The sequence below is a fragment of the Hypomesus nipponensis genome, chromosome 18 (genome assembly GCF_054491055.1).
Source record: "Hypomesus nipponensis isolate SF chromosome 18, ASM5449105v1, whole genome shotgun sequence".
Taxonomy (NCBI): Eukaryota; Metazoa; Chordata; class Actinopteri; order Osmeriformes; family Osmeridae; genus Hypomesus; species Hypomesus nipponensis.
Genome location: NC_140378.1, coordinates 9,016,362 through 9,033,843, shown reverse-complemented (window position 1 = coordinate 9,033,843; position 17,482 = coordinate 9,016,362). Strand labels below are relative to the sequence as shown.

The window sequence follows — 17,482 nt, the reverse complement described above, 5'->3', positions numbered from 1 at the left end:
CAAACACTGAGAGGATATCCTCAATCAGAGGCTATGGAGTGTGCAAGGAACAACCTCGTTGACAGAAACATGGAGTCCTGTTGCAGCTGGATACGGTAATAACCTCTGGGATTTAATGTAATATGCAATCATTTTAGTACACACATGATGATCAAATTCAACACACACTTTAAACAACAAACTCAGCCAAGTCTTTAAGGATGTTGGAGATTTTTTACATTACTTCTGCTACTATTTTGTAATACTATTAGTTATTTCACACTTTAAAGAAAGTTTTCTCGAACATAATTTATATTTTTCATGTTTTACTTTAAATCCGCCACACTCTTTGCATCAGTTGCACATTCCATAGATATTGAATAAGATGTGCTATACTGACCATGAAATCACAACACCTGGGCAACAGAATGGTCTAACTAGTGAATGATTATTTTAAAACTATTCACAGAATCAGCAAAAAGATAATTGAGAACATATTTGTTTCCAGGCTCTATTTTTCTTGCCACCAGGGAAATAAAATGAAAAACTGTACCTGAAATTTCCAGCTTTAATTTATACCCAGGATAATTGCCCCTTTTGAAATGTGTAAACATGCACAGCGTTAAAGACCCACGTTAAAAAAGAAAAGGCCAGCTATTGGTACAATGACCATTATGTTACAGCAAGCTTGCTCAACTGTGCCTCCTTTTTGCTCATTGTGTCAGCACCTCCTGAAGGAAGCATTGTTTAATCCAGATGGTGGAATCTGAAGACCTCATCTCTTCCTTTTTCCATAAAGTCAGTTTTCTATTAATAACCACATATCTACCTCCTTTGTCAACAGGAGCGAAACATACAAATAATATGGTTCAAGAAAGACAATGGGGAGGTCTCTTGTAAGAAAACAACAGGATGAGACATACCCTTGTGTGTTTGAAGTGAGTGTATCATGACAACTGATGGAATGAGGGATACTTTATATAATGTACGGATGCTGTATATAGTGTTTCATATTTTTGCTCTGTCAGTTTAAAAAACAATATAATGTAATGGTGGCACTGTATCCCAGGCCATATAGGCGGGCAGCCTGAATAACATGTAGGTTTTGTACCAATAACAGCCACAAGATGGCAGACTTCATCAGATGAAAATGCAAGTAACACATTCACCTGGAATTGAAACTTATTCGGTGACTACCCTCCACTACACTTAATTCTAATGCAGAACAGTCATTCATAATTTCATCTTGATGTCACCATGCTGTTTTTCTGTGTAAGTGGGAAACTCCTGATTTCTTGAAACGTATCTGAGGCTTGACTTGATGTCTGGTGAATGACATACTCACATTACTAACATTTACTATTTGGTTTATATGGTTAACTTGTGTCAGCTTTACCAAACCAAAACTTTTTTCTCTCAAAGTGATCGCTGGTTGACTATTTAGGACTGCCTTGAAAGGTACTGTAGGCCTGACCTTTGCTTGTTTGTCTCAGGTGCTGTTGAGCAGTGTGGCCTTATCCCAAAGTCTGACAGAAAAACATGCACACTGCAATGACCATGTTTCTCTACAGTGCGTGGCTGTTCAGGGGGATAGGAATTACCGCTCCATCACATGGTATAAGGTACAATATTTTACAAGCCAGATCAGATATGCTATGTTTAATTGAATGACGATTGTTTTTTAGTGCCGGGTCAATTTTAACTTATTGATTAGTATTTGTCTTTATTGTGTTTGTTTCCTCATTGTGCAGCTCAATAACCGGACTGGCATAATACGGAAAAGTGATAATGAAACAACGAAGTTCAAGTACAACCGCACTGTTCACTTTGGAGAAGATGACAGTCTGGCCCTTCCCTCAGTCAGGCCTGAAGATGGAGGAATCTACCAGTGTGCCACCAGGGCAAAAATAGGACAGAAAAACAGAGAGTCAGATATCCAACTGACTGTATCAGGTACCACTGCTGCTAAATATTCTGATTTTAACTTGGATGAAGTTACGTAAAAGTTGGGAAAGTGAGTGGGTACTGTGTGGGTAAAAGTGTTAAAAATGAGCATAGTCAACATAAAAAATCGGTCCCGAATGAGGTCCTTGTGTACACCTGTGTCATCACAAAATACATGATCATTCCACAAATTATCCACAAAAGTCCACAAAAACTGTAAAAAGTGTAAGTTTTGTACCTACGTTTAACTTGTATTCAGCCAAATTAATAATCGTTTATATATGTGTAGAATCAAACACATACTGTAACTTTCTTGTGATTTGTTCACAGATTGCGTGACCCCAGTTTATTTGACTACAACAGTGACATACAAAGGCAACATGAACAGTTCAACCCCGCACTTCTTCCTTCCGCATGTGGGGGAGGTATCCACCCTCTGGAGTGTCACAGGGTTCTTAGTGGTGTACCTGGTCAAACTTTCTCTCTGTCTCATCTTCATCTGGGTAAATCAACATTCCTCACCTATGTTGCATCATAACAAACATGTTTTCTGCAAAATAATTATAATCCCATAACATTGTAAATAATTTTAAAGATTGACATAGAATAAAACACTCTGCAAGGTTTCATTTCCTGTTGTTGAACCCCCAATCCCCCGGCCCCCACCCCACATCCTGTGCTAATATGTGACACAATGTAATGTGGTGGGCATATCCCTTTTTGAAAGATGTTCTCATTTAACAGTTTTATATTTTCCCTGTAAGGTTTCTAAAGCCATCAAGAGGAAGCTACTCAAACAAAAACGGCAGAGATGGCAAAGATGATTTAAACAGCATATTATTAACATTCATCCAAGAAAGTGGGTTGATGAAATGGATGATATGAAGACTGCTTTTACAATGAGACTGTATTAAAAAATGTTCTGTAAAATCTATTATGGGCTACTCTATCTGAATACCATTCTTGACTCATCTGTAACAGTGTCAGGCACAGTGACCTTTACACACACAGTTAAAAAAATGTCAAATTGAAACTGTTTCTTTCTTTCTATATTTTTCCCTTACGTAATAGAGAAAGTCACTGACTCTTTAGCCTATATTATTTTACAGTTTATTTACAATCACTTTGACACAAATTTCAGAACCTTGATGAACCTTTTTCATGTCATTACTTGTAACACATACTGTGACATGTTCAAAGCATAGCAGTAGGTGCATTCGACTTCATGCAGCGCCGGCGTCGCATGCAGCTGCCTGCAGCCTGGCTGACTTGAAGCAGCCAATGGATACATCGAATTTATCATGAAATACCATAGGAACATTCACTTAGATCATCCAAACACAAGATACCCATAGTTTCAACATGTAGTTGTTTGTACAATCATTAAAAATTGTATTACAAAATATGTGATACATGTTTAATACGTAAATGGACTAAGAGAGAATACTACAGACAGTGGAATCATTGAGCAAAATCTGAAATGTATTGATGAAGTACAATCAAATTACAACATTTCTTTTTTTATCAAAGCAAACATAATTAGCTACAAAAGAAAACTATGCTACAGTGCGTGAACATGTACTGCAGTGTTCCTCACCTGGCTCAAAAAACAAACAAACAAAGCAAAATAAAGGACTGATTACTGTCCTATATTTCCATCACCCATGTCTTGTGGATTGGGCCACAAGTTTTCATTCACATCTCAATAGATGTTTTCATTTGACAATCTCTGAAAGAATCTCCAAGCATGGCGAATCCAGGCCTGACACTGGTCTGCCGTGATGTAATTGTATCCCTCATCCATGGCCTGGAAAAGAGTAACTTGTTCATGAGGGTGCCTATCGTACACCTCCATGTGAAGAACAATTCCTCAATAGGGTTGAGGAAGGGAGAGTATGGGGTCAAGTACAAGGCTGTAAATTGACTAAGCAATTACAGTACAAGGCCCACCACCTACAGGTGGTGCTGGCTTTCAAATCTGAAAACATGTTGGTTTAGTCCAATTGTTCATGTTTCATAGTAATTGATCTTGATGGATCTCACTACACTGAAACCTTTATGTTCTAAACTTGGAATATTGTTTGTCAGTTTCTATAAAACTATGCAATAAGACAAAATGCAACAATTACTTAACATTTTGAGCAGTTAGATCATTGTAATGTAAGGAAATGACAGACATTTCAGATGTTATGTGTGAATTTGCATTTTGAAATGGTGATACTTTGATCTTTAGTTGTGTCATTTTGAACAGATGATTATAGTTCAATGAACAAATGAACTAAGGTGTATGTGTAAGGTATCCAAGCAATTGAAAATTGTCTTAGCATTTTGAAAAATGTGCATTTTGATCATCAGTTGTGAGTTTTGTGTCTAGAGTTTTGAAAAAAGACACAATGGTTCTGAAATTTGTGTCAAAGTGATTGTAAAAAACTGTATTCTTATATATATACACATATATATATATATATATATATATTTATATATATATATATATATATATATATATATATATATGTATTTATTTTTTTCTTCCCAAAAAGTGTGTTCATTCTGCCAATACTTTGCTGGATGATGGTGTGTTGTTGTGATTGCTTTCCACCTATTCATGATCAGTTTGATCCTGATGAGGTATGAATGACCTGCGTTTCTTGGAGCCCCTGCTGATCATGTCCTGTTGCTCTAACTTCTTCTGCTCAGACAGTGGTGTGTGTGTGTGTGTGTGTGTCTGTGTGTGTGTGTGGGTGTGTGTGTGTGGTTGTGTGTGTGTGGGTGTGTGTGGGTGTGTGTGTGTGTGTGTGTGCGTGTGTGAGCGTGAGCATGATAGTGTGAGATGTTATATAAAATGGTATGTGTTTAAAGAGTTTTAATTTCATATTCAACAACAATGCCTACCAAAGCACAGCGATAAAGATATATACTTCATGTATCATGTATTTGATCTAATTTCGCTTATTTTTCTATATTGTATTGCGGTTTTGGGATGATGAGAGTACATGCTATTTAAATGGTAAACTGATAAAAATGTTGACCAATCTTGGTAATTCACGGCACTCATGATTCCATATGTCTCAAAAATAGTCTAAATTACCAAAAAGAAAAACACTGTCAAGTCGGTATGAAGTTAGTTTCACATTTGATTCCTCCAAGTGTAAAATGTGTGTCAAATGTGTCTTAACATTTCATGTTCAGTCAGCATGTAAATAATCCCCAATCCCAATTGACCATGGGATTTCCATGTAAATTAAATAGAAGAGTTGCTTAATTTTTCCTAGTTGGTAAAGCACAGCCCATTCACATTTAGTCATTTAGCAGACAGTCTTATCCAGAGCAACATACAGTAAGTACAGGGACATTCCCCCAAGGCAAGTAGGGTCAAGTGCCTTGCCCAAGGACACAACGTAATTTTGCATGGCCAGGAATCGAACTGGAAACCTTCTGTTTAATAGCTCGATTCCCTAACCGCTCAGCCATCTGACCCCCCATGTACAATACAACAGGGGATCAACATGTCTTTTTATTTGAAAGCTGTACCAAGGTGGCACTAATTTATCGAGTTTATAGGTCTTATAGGTCATAGTTTTGAGAGATCAAACATGTGGTGTTATCATAATAAAGGGCTTTGCTGACTGTCAGTGTCACCTGTGTTTAGACTCTTGCTTAACACTGTGCGGTTTAAAAGAGAGCAAGAGTAATGAACCACATTCTGTAAGCCCAAGAAAGGTCTACAATACAAACACAGGACACCAATGTTACAAAAGTAATGCATTTGAGATAAGAAATACATTTGCATTTAAATCCCTCATTTGATCCAAGCAATTCACGTAAACGAAACTAATCTACAAATCCATTTTTCACTAGGTTAATTTGTTTTGTTTCTAGAAAAAGTGAAAGAACAGTCAGTTGTTCCTCTGTGAGTACAGCCAGTATTGGTCCAGCTCAGCTGGGGGTGTCAGGGAATACAGCTGGTTAGATGCTGTCCTGCTGGGTGCACAGGCCTCTCCGCATCCACGGATCAAAGAAAAATCAATAATAGCTCTCCAATGACTTGACCTCTGGTTCACAGCTCCACAACAATGTATGAAAAATATTATATGGATCATGTAAGTATTAATTTGAAACCTTATTACAGCATTGTCTTTTTCTTGACGTTCACATCTGAGTAATCAATGTACAACATCTGTGAAAATGAGCCTTCAACAGTTGTGTTTACTTGTTTTCACTTTTATTTGTGTATTATTTGTTTTGATTTAGGGAAGGATCTGGCCATCTAACAATTTAAAAGCATTGGTTGCTCAATACCTAACAAAGATATATACAAGGTTACCAGGACCACAGGGACACAAGGACTTCCATTTTTTTCCTGGATATTCTGCACAGGTGTTTGTCTTTAAGGTCACCATGTATTCTAAAGCGCAGCTTTCATTCATTCTTTCATTAATTTGTTCCTGATTGTAATGTGGCCTGACAGCAGGTCAGAGACTGTGAGTCATCACCCTTTTTTGTTTGTTCTTTCATTGACTTTTAGTTGCTCTCATACACTGTTAATGTTTAGGTTTCATCTAAAATGCCTTATCTTCTAAATTACTTTTATTTAGCTGTCAAGCAACATCCCCCACACCCCACCATTTAACACCTGTACTAGACTTCACAGTAAGTGGCTGAATATTTTACAAAATATTGAATAACTGAAAGTTAATTTGTCTTGTCACATTTATACTATATTCACATTTAAATGCACAAACTTGACATCAGCATGCGTAAGATAAACAAGGAATTCCATAAACCAACAAAATATGGATCTCCACTTAACACATATTTTTATAACTTTTCTGGCTCTTTGAAACATTCAAAGGCACATTCAAGACATAATTTAGTATTTACATTGGAGACTGCAACTGGCACTGAAGCAACAAAGGATTTCTTTAAACGTCTTTCGCATCTCTAGGCTCCTAAAAGCATAGATGATGGGATCAATGATTGAGTTGCACATGATTAGGACCAGGTACGTGGTGAAGTGGGACATGTAGCAGACGCAGAAGGGGTTCTTAGGGCAGGTGATGATGAGGATGAGGTGGAGGAAGAAGGGGGCCCAGCAGCAGACAAACACCCCGAGGAGGATGGTGATGGTGACCGCGCCCTTCATGCAGGTGCGCTGGCGCACCACTCCTTGGGCAGGCAGCGCAGCGATCCGTTTGATGTGCAGCCTTGCCAGTAGGAACATGTGCAAGTACAGCGTGGCCATGAGAACCAGCATGGTGAAGAACATGGTGATCAGGCACACAATGACCGTCTTGCTTTCTGAGTACAGGATGAAGACGATACCACACACCACACAGGTCAGCCAGATACCCAGTATGGCCAGCAGAGCTCGTCTCACTGTTACAATGCTGTGGTAGCGCAGGGCGTAGAAGATGGTCACATATCGGTCAATGGCTATGGCCAACAGATTGCAGATAGAGGCGACCAAGGAGATGCAGATCATGGAATCAAAAAAGTTGTCCATGAGCTCGATGAAGTTGTCACCCGCTACTATCAGATGACTATTCAGGGCAGCAATCACAACAGTCTCTAAGGAGTTGGACACACTCACCAGCATGTCAGCAGCGGCCAGGCTGCACAGGAAGAAATACATGGGAGAGTGAAGGTTCTTGTTCTTCACCACCGCTGAGATGACTAAGATGTTTTCCAGGAGGCTGATGATGCCCAGTGTCAGGAACACCTCTGCTTGGATCTGGACCTGCTCACACGAGACTGGCACAGAGCGGTTCCCCAACGACACCTCGCCCTCGGCGGCCTCCCGGGTGGCATTGAGGCGATTGTCCCCCGGCAGCAGCTGTCCAAAAGTGTTGTTCATCAGGTGAGAATGTCCCTGGGCCTCCACAAGGAGCAGGTGAGGGATAATTTGTGATAAGATTGACCAAATGCTCCTCTAAGAGCGTTGTCAGGATTCCTCTGGTGAGGATGCAGCTCGTCCTTTGGTGCGTGTACACTCTCAGAAGATAGCACTGAGAAGTGTGCACTCTGTCTGCTTTCTGCTGAGCCCTGTGTGCCCTCCCTTGGTACAGATGAGCGAGTCTGAACATGGGTGAAGATGTACTCAACCAGAGAGGTGTATGAATAAGCAGAGCATGCGCACACAAAAAGGCATATGTGCATCCATCTTCAGAATGAACACAGAAACATACACAGTGTTGACACTGTTAAGATCTGATATAAAAGTCAAGGCTTCATCTAGTTTTTCCATTGTTCTTCAAAGACCAGATAATCAGATAGTTAAATAGATAATCAAATTGTCTTTAGAAGTATTCAGTTGGTCTTGGTATTTAACTCGAATGTTTTGAAAGGCATCCCCCAAATAAAATGCATTATTATTATCATTATTATTATTTGACAATTAGGGATTTTGTTACAATTGCCTTGCTGTCCATAACATAATATTTTCTCTTCTCCCCGCCATTTACAGTAATTACTGAGAGTAACTACCCAATGAAAATGTTTGTAATCACCTGTTTATTTCACGATTGATAAAGTTACAGCAAGACAATACGCCATTTTACATGCTCCCAATTTTCAGTTCACCTGATAAAAATGCAATCAATGACACTAATTCAATTTGACGGCCTTCATGTAGATAAATCTCCCAAACAATTTGACTACTTTCAATCAACTGACAAAACCAATGGTGCATATGAAATATACATAAGGATGGATCAAGATGACAAAAGTAGCAGCACCAGTTACAACTTAAAGATTCCTGCTGTAAACATTTTGCTGCTGCTGTGATTGGCTGTTAGAAGATGTTGATATTGCATTCTTTCAATTTCACTTTAATAATTACCGTCTCTGAGCAATGACAAGAAAACATACAGAAATGATTAACACAACCAACACTTAAAACAATAAAGAGGGTTCAGAAAGCACTCTAATTTATGTTGGTTTTAATAAAAATACATACAATTATAAGATAGTAGCTGTAAACATACACATTTAAGACTGTGATTCTTTTGTATGTACAATACGTACAGTAACTTGTCAGAACATATAGTCATAACTATTTTTAACCTTTTCTCCTTCAAAACAGTCAGTATTCATTCCATTCAAGCTATCGTTACACAACAGGACTTTTACACTCAGCATGTTCAGTCCTCTAATGTATGTTTAGGATCCTCCTTGGAGATGGCTGGACAGCCATTCAACTCACACTTGCTTTGGTTCAACCAAAGATGACAGGTAACATCCAGTACATAGAGGTTAAACATGGAGACAAAACAGTATGCACAATATTACCTCAGAGTATATACAATTCCCAAATTATATTATTTCAGTGAAATATATTTAGAAATTGACATGTCAATGATCTTATTGAGTCCAGTCTTATCCTCCCACTATTTAAATCTTAAGATTTGATTTAACCTAGCTGCAACACAAATTATGTATAAACATTGTTTATCAATAAAGTGTGAAATAACTGTTAAATGTTACTATAAAAATGTTTTGAAGTTAAATACCTCAAGCTTTGCCCTCATAGAGAGTATGGTTGCTTAAGAGCACTTCCTTGTTCGGTAAAGGAAACCCATAATGCCCTGTCCTCTGCCTGTGGCTAGGGATGACTCTGTCTCTAACCTGCTCCTCACTGAGCCTGGCTTGTCATTCTGATTATGCTCCACAATTATGCACTTGCACGTTTCACAAATCTTTTCAGCATTGCTTTCATAATCTAAGTTTCATAAAGCATACAATAAATGTATATTGGTTGTAATCATTAAACAACACTTGAATTTATAAATTCTTAAAATGACATACAGATCCTCTGTTCCTGATGCTCCGATAATCAAGAAGCCATTTGCTGGAATGTCAACTCCCCCATTTCCAACACCTGGTTTGTGTTAAGGTTAGAATTAAGGTTTGTTGATAAAAATTTAACATTTGTTGGTAGTTGAGCCTCAGTAGAACATGTAGATGTACTGGTCAAAAGAGTGCCACCTCAACTGCTAAAAATGACCCACTTTAAAGTTCTAGGTTTTCACATTAGAGGGGTCGCACAATGGGTGGTCTACAGGCCTATGTGAATAGTTAATCATCAACTGCATGTTTAAAAAAGATAATTATAATGTTATTTCATTCAAACTTTCAGCCTGAACACATCAACTCCATTTCATAAACCTACATCTGTGTTTGTGAGAGGGAATGTAGACAAACATGATGCTCTCAACCAGGACTCTGCAATGTCTTGCATTCGTGGTGACATTATTAGAGACTTATAAGTCATTATGAGAAATTATCATTACGTTTCATTAAAGAATTAGGCCTCCATGCAAAGATAGAGTAGGCTGGTTAAACGTTGATTTTTTGAGAGGTCTGAGCTGCTGTTGTCTGATTCTGGTACTAGCAATAATGTTGGAAAACAAACAATCAGTGGTCAGTATCTACGCATTCCCAAAGGCATTTAAGTCCTCAAGTTACTATGCAAACAGCCCAAGATGTTTAACACCGCGCAAGGAGTTAACCTGTAAGCGAATAGTTAATCTTCGCCAAGAGAGTAAAACTGCGGAGGGAAAGTGATAAAAACATTGATTCTTCAAAGTTCTGCAGTGTAACGTGGAAACAGGTTTCAAGTATTGAATTAACAGCATCAGTCTTTTTTGAGATGGAAATGTCAGTGATCGCTAAGAAACTATGGTGCGTCCGGAAACAACTTCTTATTTTTCTGACTCCACTAATTCTTCTCCCGTTGATTTTTGGTCTCCCGGAAAAAGTAGGTGGATACTGTACATGGGTTGTTATTTATAGGCTATACTTAACTTATTTATATAAGTTATTTTTTATTCTGCAACATAATGCATTTAAATACATAAAACAATGCATTAAGTAATGCATAAAATCTGATTTTGTACATTTATTAAGTGTTTTGTCTAAACCATAGACCGAGATCTGTTTTACTTTGTCACTAACAAAACTTAAGAATAACGTAATTTTTCTCTATTTGCATTCGAATTAAATTCAGTCCTCTTGCATTTCTAATTCTATATTCTTATGTAAATTAAACGTGGCACACCCTGTTGACCAGATCATTGATTCTGCCCTTCTGATTGCACAGTAGATCAACCAACACTTCATAATCTTCATATATGACATATAATTTAATTGAATGTACTTCTCGGTCTTTGTCTCTTTCAGGAGGGAAAATGTCTTTATGTGGTCCTGTTGATGGCTGTGTTCTGGTGCACAGAGGCACTTCCCCTGGCAGTCACTGCAATGCTGCCTGTTTGCCTATTTCCGACTATGGGGATTCTTCCCTCCAAGCTGGTCTGCCCCCAATACTTCCTTGAAACCAACTTTCTTTTTCTAAGTGGTCTGGTGATGGCATCAGCTATTGAACATTGGGGTCTGCATCGGAGGATAGCGCTGAAAGTCCTGAAGATTGTTGGTGTGAAACCAGCCTGGTGAGAAGAGCTATACTATCATTTTCTTGCATGTGCTCTAGAGATGTTGGTTTTTCTGGTGTAAAAGTATATTATCAATAACATCTCAGTATATTTACATCCTTACAAGTCCTAACAAGACTTTCACACACTTGACATATATATCTTTGCTAAATAACCTGGCATACACAATATTGATTATCAACATCAATTGCCAATTCTGCCACCTTGCTTATTTCTGTCTGTAAACCACATTTTCTACCAGGTTAATTTTAGGAATGATGATCACATCAGCCTTCCTATCAATGTGGCTCAGCAACACTGCCACCACTGCCATGATGCTACCTATTGCCAACGCCATTCTCGAGAGCTTGTTTGGGGACCTGGAAACACTCAAGAGGAACTGCAAGGACATCGATGAGCCCGAGAGTGAGTTGATGTTCAGATGTGAGAGAAGTGGATTCCACACCGTTTGTGGAGACGGACAACTTGCTTTCACATCATGTGACCTGTTAGAAATTAAACCAGGGTGGCCATGTGTGCGTTCATATTAAATCCGATGGGTTTAAGATTCTGCATGTGCCATCAGATCAGTGGCAAGTCACTCTTTACTTTAATGTGCTTGGGCTCATCTCTGGCATGACACAACCACATTATAAAAGAAGCAATGCAACTCTTAGGAGAGGGGGACACTGTGGTACCACAAAAACAAACAACCCTCTTCCATTTTCCAAAACAAAGAGGAATGTTGTATTTTCTTGAGTCTTGTCCTCTCGACATGTGTCCACCCCACATGGAACTCTAATGCGTAACCTAGGACGTGAACTTTGTGTTGAGAACAACCTGTTCTATGTCAGTAAATTCAATGGATGTGAAGTTAGTTAAAGCTGAAAAGGTAATCTATTGTCCTTGTCAAGTTCAAGTTCAAGTCATATATTTAACAGGTCTAACAGGAAAGACTATAAATGAGGTATTTGATCAAAATATGTTTTATATCAATATTAAACAATTCTAAAGCAAAAGATATAAGCCATAAAGCATGAACTATAATCTCATAGACTATACTACAGACTTATTTTTGCTCATTGCACTTTGGAAACTGGGTGCTTGCTGTTACTTGTTGGTTATAATATTTTTGTGGTTGTATGTACAGTATGTTTCTTTTGTATTTTTTAGGCTGCATCAGAATTGTCCTCTGGGGACATCAAAGATTTATTGAATTGTATTGAAGTGATTCACAGTGTAAGCCTAGTCACCACAGTCTAAATTGTGTAGGAAAGTTTTCGACTAAACTTGTTCACTTGAATATCCATCAGGTCAGTCCCAAGTAAAATTGCATGCACTGCCATCAGAAAAGCAAAAGTTGTCAATGGACAGGTAAGAAAGCACACTTAAAAAACAAGCTTAAAATAAATCAGTAAAATTTAACTGTACTATACATGTATGCTTTCCACTCTACCTGAGTCTCCATTATGACATACTTCATTGTCTCAATTTGGGTAATAATCCCTGAATTTCTCAGCTTTTATTTGGTTTCTCAATCTTCACAGAGAACAGTTTGCTACTGTTTCTCTACAGTTTGTGCTTCAGATTGCAGCATACAATGCTTTTGACCAACACTGATTGGTCAACAGACAGCCTTGTCTATTGTGGTTGGTACAAATGATTTTTCCAAATGTCTTGTAATTTCTAAAGAGTGGATGGGATGGAGCAGTTTGATGTGAGGACTCCTGAAGAGATCAGATCAGAATCACAATATCAGATGAAGGTTTGGAAAGGATTCCTCATCTGTATCCCATATGCTGCCAGCATCGGAGGGACTGCCACCTTGACTGGCACAGCACCAAACCTAATCCTGATTGGACAGCTGAAAAGGTACAGGGTGCTGATCCTTCCTGCTTCCGCCAAATGTGCTCTAGGACATTTTCCAACCCTTACCCTTTTGGAGCAGTTCAAATGATGAGTCTATGCAGTACCAGTTGACTTACCAATGTGATACGGACCAGTTATCTGACAGTTAGAATCTTTCTGGCAAATAGCTGTGGTTAAAATGCAGCATACTGTTTTGAACATGTTTCTTAACAATAATCTATTTTTTCAGCTACTTTCCAGATTGTGACATTATCAATTTTGGATCTTGGTTTGCTTTTGCCTTCCCCCTGATGGTGATATTCCTGTTTCTGAGTTGGATATGGATAGCTTTTCTCTTTGGGGGGTTGAACACACGGTATGGTGATGATAACATATACAAAAAAAAAATGGTATTAAAAACCTATGCTTATTAATGTTAAGGTCTCCACTTGGTCTAGGGATACCTGTGCAGACAGAAACAGAACAGACAAACAGATGTTGTATGCACCTTATACATTCTAATATATGTGGGCATACACTTTTAATTTAATGCTTATTTTGGTAATGATTAGATGGTGTTTTCCTGTGGAAATATATTGTGACTTTTTACTATGTACTTTTTCTCTGTGTAGGCTGTGTGTGAAGAAATTTGACCAAAGAGCACAGGCAGAAGCCAAAGCACAGACAGTTATCGATGAAGACTACAAAAAACTTGGACCCTTAAAGTGAGGACATCTGGTCCAGACCCCTGTGCAATGCGTCAGATGTACTGTAGACCACAATGGTGACCTTTGTTTTCCGTTTTCAATCCTAGTTTTGCAGAGGGATCCATCTTGTTCTTTTTTATTTTGTTTGGCATTCTCCTGTTCACAAGAGATCCCAAGTTTGTGACTGGCTGGTCTGTGTTTTTCACCAAAGGGTAAGTGCCCACCAGATACTACAACACCAGAAGCTGTTTTGATTCACTGTTTCTAGGAGTGTGGTGCTGTCTTCTTCACAAACCATGTTCCCCTGTAGGTATGTGTCAGATGCAGTTACTGGAATGATCATAGTCACGGCGCTGTTCTTCTTTCCTTCCCAGAAGCCATCTCTCAGGTGGTGGGGAGATTCTCAAGGTTGGTAATGGAAATTAACTAATTACTTACTTAATTAATTAAGGTATTTACCAAATCACAAGAATTCCGATTTTAGAAAGGGTATAAAGCAGGTAGAGGGGAAGCAACTGTCAAAATCCAGTGCAGAGTATTGCCACAGGAGGCGTTTACAACCATTACAATAAAACTGATGACAATTTCCAGTTCTATTATTTCTGTAACTTTCAAGTTGGTAGGCATGCATGCTTATATAGAAGGTTTTGTGAAGTAAATAAGCTGTGGAATGTTAATGACATAGATTAGGCAGTCTGAGTTGTGTCCTGTTGTGAGGTGAGACTGTAGGCCCTCTGTTTGTGTGATTATATTAATCTCTGAAAATGGGCTGCCAGCGTTGGGTTAGCTCTGTGTGTGCGTGTGTTTGAGTGTTAGTTTGTACAATATGTTCAGTTGTGTAGCTGTGGTTTATTACACTATTGTGATGATGTATACAATCCAATATAACCTACTGGCCAACAGGATAGTCCTAATTATTGATAAGAGTAACATTGTTACAGGAAAACGTATTAGTTGTGTTAATAGTAGCTTTCTTGCCACAGCATCCAATGTTCCATATGTTCCTCTCCTGTCCTGGAAGAAAGCCCAGGAGTGTGTTCCATGGAACATCATTCTGCTGCTGGGAGGAGGTTTTGCTATGGCTAAAGGCTGTGAGGTAGTTCTGTCTCTCAGATTCAAACTAAATAATAATAACAACAATGTATTTGTAGTTAAGAGGTGCTTTAATTCAAAGCACAACAAAGAGTATCATACCTTTGACCTCTGACCTGCAGTCAAATACTCTACCACTGCTATACTCACACAAAATAGAAAATATGACATTTAAAATAAAAACATTTGCTAAGAACCTGTCACCTCACAATATATGTTTATGATGTGTCATGTGACTTTAGATACATTACACCCTGTCATCCTCTCATTCCTGCAGGAGTCAGGACTGGCTGCTTGGATAGGAAGATATCTTCAGCCTCTTGCCCAGGTCCCCCCTGCGGTGGCTGTCATGTTGATCACTGGCTTCCTGGCCACATTCACAGAGTTTGCCAGCAACACTGCCACCATTATCATATTTCTGCCTGTAATAGCTGAATTGGTTAGTATTTACTTGCTGCAGGGGTTTTGTCAAGAGGGGAGTTGGAGATTATCCACAATAGATCATACACAGAAATTAACCTTAAGGTGTTAGTCAAATGGCTAATGAACCTGTTGGACGCACACAATAGCTGTTGTTCATGTTTGCATCTCTGTTGAACATTGACCAAGGTTATCAGTAACCAGTTATCTTAGCTCTCTGACCCAATGTGATATTTTGTGCAATATTGGTAAAACAAAGCAAATAACAGAAATGCATTCATGTTTTATTGTTGGTGTATTTACTGATTGTGTTTCACAATTAACAATCTGGAGAAGCTTTTTAAAATATTCCCACACTAATTGTGTCGTGTGATAAAATCAACAATATACTTTCTCCACAGGCCAAGTTTGTCAAAGTGAACCCCCTTTATTTCATGATACCTGCAACAACTGGATGTTCATTTGCTTTCATGCTGCCAGTGTCCACACCTCCTAACTCCATTGCTTTTGCTTCAGGACACCTTGAGGTTAAAGATATGGTAAGTCTCTTCTGGTTTTAGTACATGACCATGCTGTACAGGCTGTACAAGTTACTTATATAATAAATAATTGACACATGTTTCTTATCCCCATCTTCAGGTGAAAACTGGCATTGTAATGAACATTTTGGGCATTTTGACAGTGTCTTTGGCCATGAACACTTGGGGTCTTGCCATGTTTAGTTTGGACAGTTATCCTGACTGGGCTCTTCCTGCCAACATGTCTAGTGCTGTCATAGATATACATATACCATCAGTACCAACCTTCAATGCTACTCTGTGACGTCTTCCATCATGGATCTTAAGATGCCAAAAAAAGCACAACAACATTGAACTGTATATCAAAATGTTACCTATTCATTCAAAATGAGCAAAAAATCTGTCACCTGAAGGCTTCTCACACTTGTTAAAAGTTGTCAGGCTTCAGTCCACCATTTTTTGCAAACTCGGGAAACTGCACAAGTCATGTCCCTTTACCATACCATCATTTTTCTGCCATGGCCTTCAGGGTGCTACACCATGGTCTTTGTGACTCAGCTAACCAGGGAAGTTAAGGAAGTCTGCATTTGAAGACTTTATCAAGAGTCAGACGAGAACTGATAGTGGTGTAGCAGCTCTCATCACAGTGAATTGTTGCCTCATCTTGAACAACTGTGAAGTGTAGTTAGGCTGTGAGTGTCAAACCTAGCTCCCTGCTGGTAAAAAAACACCTCATCACCACAACGTGCAATCTGTTGTTAAGCACTATGTGAATTTAACAACAGAAACAACACTATCATAGGAACTGAGTAGGGGAGTCCAGATATTCTAACTGTGATCTAAAAGGGCAGCTGGAAAGAGGATTAAAGTTGCCCGACTTTTTGTACATTACAGTTACCATGTTAATCATTATATTGATATATTTATCGGTTCAAATGTAATTGTTTGGAACATGATAGTCCTTTTGGTTCTTGTTTCTTCTTTCAATTTGATTTATATTTTCACACTGAGGGTAGTTGAAGTGACAAAGGTGCGACATCAAACGGAGGCCAACATTTGTGTTGGTAGAGTAGTCTCACAACTCTTTGTAAGACTTCACACAGGGTAAACATCGATCTCTCTCATTGTACTTTTCTTCAGCTGTTTTACCCACTTAACATATTTCACACTGCTTTTACACATGTAGCACTGTTTAGATCTGTCTGAAAGTAAACTTTGGGTAAAAATGACCACTTCAGGCAATTGTGCCTACTTGTTAATCCTATATGCAGTATTTCATGGTTGTGTTGCATGGAGAATCGTTGTTGAATAAAACAGATGTTGTCTGTACTTATTGAGGTGTTTTGTTTCCCTTTAGAGTTATATATGAATAGTATAACACTGCTGATTGTGTCTGCACCTTTTGGTGAGTAGCGTGGTGATTTCATTGACTGGGGAAGACAACAATGCAGTTCATTGTTAATTAAAATATTAATAAAGTCACAATGAAAACCAACTTACGTTTCGATGGTTTTGTTTAGATTTTAATCTTAACTATTTGTATGGGATT

The 17,482-nt window shown here is 38.5% G+C and overlaps 3 protein-coding genes across 6 annotated transcripts; 2 read left to right on the top strand and 1 right to left on the bottom strand.

Moving 5' to 3' along the window:
• LOC146251923 (uncharacterized) lies at window positions 1–3,279 on the top strand. Of its 3 annotated transcripts, XM_084679865.1 has the most exons (7): window positions 1–95; window positions 824–917; window positions 1,100–1,168; window positions 1,473–1,601; window positions 1,731–1,932; window positions 2,254–2,426; window positions 2,688–3,279. In XM_084679865.1, exons 2-7 carry the CDS (start codon window positions 861–863, stop codon window positions 2,745–2,747), a joined length of 690 nt encoding a protein of 229 aa, XP_084535991.1. In that variant the 5' UTR covers window positions 1–95; window positions 824–860; the 3' UTR covers window positions 2,748–3,279. The 3 variants fall into 3 exon arrangements, with proteins under 3 accessions (XP_084535991.1, XP_084535992.1, XP_084535993.1); XM_084679866.1 differs by lacking the exon at window positions 1,100–1,168; XM_084679867.1 differs by lacking the exons at window positions 1–95; window positions 824–917; window positions 1,100–1,168 and adding an exon at window positions 1,173–1,251.
• A 3,514-nt stretch (window positions 3,280–6,793) lies between these two features.
• On the bottom strand, window positions 6,794–7,777 carry mc3r (melanocortin 3 receptor). The gene has a single exon (XM_084679863.1). It carries the CDS (start codon window positions 7,775–7,777, stop codon window positions 6,794–6,796), a length of 984 nt encoding a protein of 327 aa, XP_084535989.1.
• Window positions 7,778–10,570: 2,793 nt separating this feature from the next.
• On the top strand, window positions 10,571–17,281 carry slc13a3 (solute carrier family 13 member 3). 2 transcript variants are annotated; one of them, XM_084680096.1, is made up of 13 exons: window positions 10,571–10,678; window positions 11,101–11,366; window positions 11,611–11,774; window positions 12,662–12,722; window positions 13,041–13,220; window positions 13,447–13,572; window positions 13,829–13,921; window positions 14,011–14,115; window positions 14,214–14,311; window positions 14,887–14,999; window positions 15,273–15,434; window positions 15,817–15,954; window positions 16,055–17,281. In XM_084680096.1, exons 1-13 carry the CDS (start codon window positions 10,571–10,573, stop codon window positions 16,235–16,237), a joined length of 1,797 nt encoding a protein of 598 aa, XP_084536222.1. In that variant the 3' UTR covers window positions 16,238–17,281. The 2 variants fall into 2 exon arrangements, with proteins under 2 accessions (XP_084536222.1, XP_084536223.1); XM_084680097.1 differs by having other exon boundaries at window positions 11,611–11,784; window positions 12,657–12,722.
• Window positions 17,282–17,482: the final 201 nt, after the last annotated feature.